Below are 6,549 nucleotides of genomic sequence, written 5' to 3' on the forward strand. Positions count from 1 at the left end.
GAAGACCCGGGGCGAGGCGCTCCGGAGGCTCCCAGCGCGGCGGGGCCGCCCTCCCCCTCGGGGGTCGCAGCGGCGGGGCCCGCACCGCGCCTGCCCCGCACAGCCGGGATCACGGAGCACCCTCACGGGACGCCCCAGCACCACCGGGAGCACGGGAACGCGGAGGTGGGGGGGAAGCAAGGGACCGGACCACCGCGGGTATCGCGGCAGCCGCGTAACCCCATCGCGGGCCCGTTGTTGTGAGGGGGGGGCCGGCATCAGGACCCGCATCCTCACGTCGGAGGACGCTGCGCGCCCGGCCCGGCAGGCACTCACCCAGCAGCAGCAGCGCCCGCACCGCCGCCATCCTCCGCATCGCTCCCCGCCGCGCCGGTCAGTGCGCGCCCCAGCCCGTGGCCATGCCACCGCCCCGCCTGCCGCCGCCGGGAGGGGCTTCCGGGGGGGGGGCGGGCACCGGAAGCCGGGCGGGGCCCCTCGGTCAGCGCCCGCCTCGCTCGGTGGGCAGGGATTTGGGGATCGCGCTGGGAGCCCCGCGGTGACCGGGTAGGATCCGCGTTCGCAGGGCGCCGGATGCTGCTGCCCGCAGCCAGTCCCAAACGGGGTGTCCAGAGCAGCGAGAAGGCAACAGAGCTCACACCGAGGGGCTCCTCGCAGCCGGGCTGCCCCTTAAACCGATGGTTGAAACTCCCCGGTCTCTTCAGAGACCCGGGAGGCAGGAGCTCTGCGCCCTGCTGACGGCAGAAGGCTGGATGCACAGTCCCAACTGCATCGCGTGCCCCGTGCTGCTCCTCCACACCACCCGAAGCCGGGGTGCAGCAGTGTGACTGGCCTGGCCTCAGGCTGGAGGCCTCCCTGCCCGCCAAATGCCTCCCGTGGAGCCTGCGGCAGCCCGGGGCCGCTGGCTCCAGCAGTCACAGCTCCAAACAGCAGCTTTCCAGCCGGTTTGTTGAGCCTCCAAAACACTGGCTGCTTTTGGTGCTGCGTGGAAGACCGACCATCACACACCCCGCAGCATCCCCAGGAGTGCTGCTGGACCCAGCACAAAGGATGCTGAAGCCTTTGCTCAGCACAGCCCATGGCACAGGATCAAAGCACAGTGTGGCTGTGCCAGTCAGGAGCCCATTCGCACCCCCAGCGAGTCCTGGGGTACCACAGAGTAACCACAGACCAGTCCCCTCTCATAGGGAAGCCACCACTTCCTGTCACCGAAAGCTGTTCTGGTTGTGGTTGGGGACCAAGCAGCCTCAAAGGAAGTGGTAGCCTATTCAGCGAGCTCTAGAAAGTAAGTTTTACTTCCACCTTTACTTTGAGCAACAGCAGCAGGCGAGGCGTAGAGCACATCTAGAGCAGAAGGAATCTCTTTGGGAACTGGTCAGGAGCAGCCAGAAGTCCCTGCACACTGAGCCAGTTATGCACACCCCTGAAGGAGTGCACCAGTTCCTGCAGCCAACCAGCATGATGTGCAGACACGTTGGAATTCTCAGTCCCAGGATCGTGTGCCCATGTGCAGTACAAAGGAGCCAACTCTTTTGCAGAGGATAGAGCAGACCCCATCCAACAGAAAACCACCTTACCTGCAGCAGTGTGACCTCAGTTGTCTGTAGCAGCCATGAAAGCAACCTGTGCATCAACACAGCGGCTGTGCCTGGCTGAACATGAGACCATAACCAGGGCAAACATCAGAGCCACAGCTAATTAGCTGGCTTCTAATTAACCACAGCTTTGCAGCCTGGAGCATCTTGAGAAAGGGAGAGAGCAAAGCTCTTTTCAAGCCAACCTGGGCAGCCCCCACCCGCGCCATCAGTGATCTGCAACCGCAGTGGTTTGAGCTGGGTTTATTTACTGTTGGCACTGCCACCTTCCCCCAGGAGAGCACGACAGTGTTCGTGGATGTGAAACTCGCTGATCAATGCACAACACGACACATGACACACGGCAGTGCTGCTGCTGCTGCTGTCAGGACCCGTCCCTTTCAGCTCACAGCAGGTCCTTAAAACAGCACTCGCATCTGATGGACAAAGGCTGCCAGCGCCCCAGTCCTGGCTGCGGGATGGTGAGTGGCAGCCAGGGAGGCACCCAACAGTACACAGAGAGCCACCCCAGCAGGAAACATTCAGGATCCACATCTCGCTTGTGGCAAGTCTTTTCCCCCTTTGAACCCCACAGTCCCTGAGCAGCATTTCAGTGGCTCTGTCCAGGACAAGCAGCCATTCTCACAGGAAGCAGGCCAGAGCCCAGACAGAGCCCACACCTCGTACAGTCATTTGCCTTCTAGACACCACCAGCTTGTGACTTTGTCAACCACAAGCCCCACTGGCGTGCCTGGCACAGCTCTGCAAGCACAGCTCAGAGCTGAGAGAAGCCCAGGTCAGGCTAGCACATTGCACAAGCCCACACGGTTACTGCCTCACGTGAGCCCTCACCACACACTTCCCACCAGGAGCCTGCTGCAGAGGCTCTCCCTGGTGCCAGCTCCAGCCTCAGCTGGCCCCTGTGGGGCAGAAGAAGTGCAGACCAGGCAAGATTTCCCCTGGCTGGGCCCTTGCAGGGCAGAGTACAAACCCAGCCCGCAGTCTGTCCTTTTGTGGGTGAATGGTGGGTCAGGATGTGCATTTGCCTCCTTTGGGTCAGAACTGCCATCTACACCAGGTCCTACTCGCAGGATGGTTTGCAGTCACAGATGGGACTCACTCTGCTCGGCAGATGAACCAGATCTCGTTGCGGCGCTGGGGGACGCTGGGATTTTCATAAGCAGCCACAATGTAGGTTTCCTGGAGCACAGCGTCTGTGGAGCCCAGGAGCTCCCAGAACAGGCTGATCTCTCGCAGAATCGTCTCCTCAGTGGTCATCCCATAGAAAACCCTGAAGCAAAGAGAGTGGCATAAGCAACAGACCTAGCACATTCCCCCTTCCCTCAGTCAGGTCTCCCCATTCCTCTGCTCAAGGAACCACAGCAGCCGCACAGGGAGTTCATACACCTCTGCTGAGCTGAGAAAGCACCTCTGTTGGGGGGTCACCTGGTTATAACCCGGAGTGGTGCCCTCTCGGTGATGTGGATTTCAGGGTCGATGGGAACAGGGGGGTTTTGCTGGAACTCTCCCGGGATATAATAGGCTGTTACAACCTCACGCTCCAACTCGGTCCCTTCCTTGGTCAGGTGGATTTCGTTGAGCACTGGGACTGTCATGCCCAGATAGCAGCCTGGAAGGAGGCAGGAAGGCAGTGGGCACAGTGAGATGGCTGTGTCAATGGCAGCAGCCCTCCTCTGTGCAGCCTGCCAGCCCCCTCCAGCCACTGCCTACACACACCTACAGAGTTCTCCTTGCAGATGTAGCGCATGAGCTTCATGAAGCTCATGGAGATGCTCTGCTCATACAAGGGCTCCCCCTTGGTGACACAGGCCCACTTCCCAGCTGGGTACCGCCGCTCCTCGTAGGCTGCTTCCTCGCACTGAAACAGGCCACAGACAAGCCAAGTCAGAGTTAAGTGCACTGACAACACTGCAGCACGTGGGAGCAAGAACCAACACGGACAGGCAGGAAGTGGGAAGACAGGACCCTGCCAAAATGAGTCCCCTGCTAGGCAGTGATTGGCAGGAGAAAGTGAGGGGAACTGGCACTACACACACCTCAGACAAGGACACTTAACAGCACGGGGCAGAAGTCAGCGAAAGGAAAAGCACAGACAGGGGGCAGGATGCAGGGAGGCTTGGAGGCTCCTGGCATGCACAAGGAATGAAGCGCATCTTCAGCAAGGGGCACAGGACTTTCTGCTCCTCTCCAGTCACTGTCCTGCCTACTCACAAGGATTTTCCTGATCCCAGGCACTCAAAGGCCTCCAGTGAGGCTGACATTATCCTCAGGTACAGCGCCGTTTTCCTGGAGTATGGTGTGGACAGAGGATAACAAGCATAAAGCTTCCTGCCCAGTAGCAGGGAAAGTCTGGCAGAAGAGCTCTAGCACTCAGAACTGTGAAGGCTGGAACAAAACTTGTCTCAGATGCTCCTCGCACACCAAGAAGCGACAGGAGAAAGAGGCATGAATCCAGCTGGTGCAGAGGGGACAGCTTTGTGGATGGGTCAGAATCTCTATGTTCAGCGTAGACACCCAGTCTTCGGGATGAATCCAACACAGAAGCGGGGCAGGGGGAGTGGGGAAAATTGCATCTGGATCTGCTGTAGTTCAGCTCATGCCATGGTTATAACCACAGAGCTGTATAAAGAGGGGCTGGGAAGGTGTAGCCAGCACCCATTTTCCTGCTCTCAGTTTATTCTTCAGCCAGATTAAAGCGGTCATGAGACAACCTCTTCTCCCACAGAGCTCATGGCTCCTGTCCAAACCTCTGTGCTCCACATCTGGGCACGGAGGGACCAAGCCAGGAAGTTGTGACCATCCTCAGCACTGAGTGCAGCTTCCACTCAAAGGAGATCTCTGCTCACAAAGCCAAACCAGAGGCATAAGAAAGGCACCTGGGCTGCTCATGTGCATCAGGGGTGCCAAGAATAGCGCCAAACTACAGCAGGCAAGGCAGTCTTCGCCCCATAGATGGGGCCATGCCTGCTATTGTCCCACCAAGCAAAGCAGAGCAAGAGCATTTCCAAAGCAAGGAAACCAGCAGTCCCTCTAGACTCTGTGTGACTCTCACCTGCCACACCATCTGAGAATAAACCCATCAGCCCAGCAAGGCAGTCCAGTCCTTCCACGGACTGATCCTTACATTGAACACCACTGCCCCGCAAGTTGAGACTTAACCAAGAGAAAGATGATTCACACAGACCCCGTGGCAATGGGTCCCTGTAATGTGAGCTGGCGAATTTGGCTGAGTACTGACAGAGCAAGGCTCTGCAGGTGGCATAATTCACTTGCTTCCAGGAGGATGAGGGCTTGTGACACTGACAGCTGAGGGAGGAGCAACCAAGTAAAACTGACCTGCCTGAGCCTGGGGAACACGTCCTTAAGGTCCCCAACTCCAGAGTTCCCTCAGCACTAATGCCTGGAAGTGGCTTCCATCTCCTCACCCAGCCCCACAGTCAAACTCCAGGAACCTTCCTCAGGCACAGAGAGGATGTCACCATCAATGAAAGATCTTCAGGCCTCACAGTTGTGGGGTAAAGGTAGAGAAGAGCTCAGACTAAGTTCCTGAGACCCAGACAAACAGGGGAAGAGGGAGTGTGGTGGAGCCCCAGTTCAGAGCTGTACAACCCGCATGCTTAGGCGTGTTTTACAGGCAGGAGTGCTGGACCTCAGCCCAGAAGAAACTGGTTAAGCTCTCCTCATGTACAGGACAGTTGACAGATGTCTTCTTGGTAGCTAGCCCAACCAAGCCTGCAGAGACACACGAACCAGTCTGACAAGTGCTTCTTCACAGCTATTGTGCAAAGCTCAGAAGCACCCTTTTGTGCGAGGGATAACAGGAGGTGTGCAATGTAGCCAGCAAGAACAGGAGGTCTTCAAGCAGAAGCTACTGTGCTTGGCTTGGCAGCTGTAGCAAACACTAGCACATACTCAGGTCTGACAGCTCCCCACAGGAGCACCCTCCAGCTAAACAGGTAGCCACATAACTAACACAGAGAGACACCAGCAGGACTCAGAGCTACTCGATGAGGTGTATTGAACAAGGCAGGGCGCAGGCTCCAAACTGCAAATTCACTGTCTTGGATGTGTTCACCCCAGCAGAGAATAAATGAGGCAGCTAGAAGCCAGGCGACCAGAGAGAGCAGCAAGACTAGTCCGATTCTAAAGTAAAGGCTGGAAAGTTCATAGAGCCACAGACTGCTTTGGGTTGTAAGAGACCTTAAAGCTCATCAAGCTGCAGCCCCCTGCCGTGAGCAGGGACACCTTCCACTAGAGCAACTTGCTCCAAGCCCCGTCCAACCTGGCCGTGAGCACTTCCAGCTCCTGCTGCTGCCCAGGCTGGCGGCAGCACCGGCACCGGCCTCCCCGCGGGCCGAGCCCGGCTGCGGGCAGGAGCGGGCCTCACCTCCTCCCGCCGCGGCACCGTAACGTAGGGCACGGACTCTCGAGCCTGCCCGTGCCGGGTCATCTGCACGATCGGCCCCGCCATGTCTGCAAGGCAAAGCACAGAGGGGCCGCGGCTCGCCCGGGCTGGAGAGCACGGGGACAGCCCCGCGGCGCACCGCGCCAGGCGCGGGACGTGCTGCCGGCCCCGAGGCCGCGTCGCAGGCCGCTGTCACCCGCGGCAGGGCCCGCGCTCACCTCGGGGCAGGGTCACTCGGTGCGTGCTAGCTACCGCCTCCCAGTGCGCGAACAGCCGCTCCCGCTCCTCCTCCTCTTCCTCCTCGTCGTCGTCCCCGTCCCCACCGCCGGCCTCCTCGCCCAGCCCCTCCAGGTCCTCCAGCGTGATGCGCGCCATGACCCCCCCACGCTTCCCGCGCCCGCCAGCACTCCGCCCCCGGCCTGCGTCAGAGCTGTCGTCACCGAGACGCCTCTCCCCTCCCGCCCTGCCGCTGTTCTGCCGGCAGGGGGCTCCCTCCTGCCGCAGTGCCCCCCCCCCCCCCCCCCCCAGTGCCGGAGCCGCTGTCGGTTGTGG

General features: G+C 59.6%; 2 protein-coding genes across 3 annotated transcripts in view; both read right to left on the reverse strand.

Annotated features, from left to right (window-relative positions):
- Nucleotides 1-346, reverse strand: part of PTK7 (protein tyrosine kinase 7 (inactive)) — a gene marked incomplete at its 5' end in the record, with an annotated part of 36,474 nt that extends 36,128 nt beyond the window's left edge. The window contains one exon of the mRNA XM_080615313.1: nt 316-346. Coding sequence (XP_080471439.1) covers nt 316-346 — 31 coding nt within the window. The remainder of the gene's footprint in view (nt 1-315) is intronic.
- Nucleotides 347-1,066: 720 nt separating this feature from the next.
- On the reverse strand, nt 1,067-6,394 carry LOC308220459 (heme-binding protein 1-like). Of its 2 annotated transcripts, none has more exons than XM_080616468.1 (5): nt 6,216-6,394; nt 5,875-6,065; nt 3,309-3,450; nt 3,018-3,201; nt 1,067-2,862 (listed from the first exon to the last, which is right to left on the reverse strand). In XM_080616468.1, exons 1-5 carry the CDS (start codon nt 6,370-6,372, stop codon nt 2,688-2,690), a joined length of 849 nt encoding a protein of 282 aa, XP_080472594.1. In that variant the 5' UTR covers nt 6,373-6,394; the 3' UTR covers nt 1,067-2,687. The 2 variants fall into 2 exon arrangements, with proteins under 2 accessions (XP_080472594.1, XP_080472595.1); XM_080616469.1 differs by having other exon boundaries at nt 1,069-2,862; nt 5,980-6,065.
- Nucleotides 6,395-6,549: the final 155 nt, after the last annotated feature.

Source organism: Psittacula echo (genome assembly GCF_963264785.1).
Source record: "Psittacula echo genome assembly, chromosome: 4".
Taxonomy (NCBI): domain Eukaryota; kingdom Metazoa; phylum Chordata; class Aves; order Psittaciformes; family Psittacidae; genus Psittacula; species Psittacula echo.

Excerpts from the sequence above, each read along its gene's own strand:
- LOC308220459 (XM_080616468.1), bottom strand. The coding sequence starts at position 6,372 with ATGGCGCGCATCACGCTGGAGGACCTGGAGGGGCTGGGCGAGGAGGCC. Across the intron at positions 3,451-5,874 it reads CTGGAAGTGCTCACGGCCAG|TGCGAGGAAGCAGCCTACGA; the intron begins GTTGGACGGGGC and ends GGCCTGTTTCAG. Across the intron at positions 2,863-3,017 it reads CCACTCCGGGTTATAACCAG|GGTTTTCTATGGGATGACCA; the intron begins GTGACCCCCCAA and ends TCTTTGCTTCAG.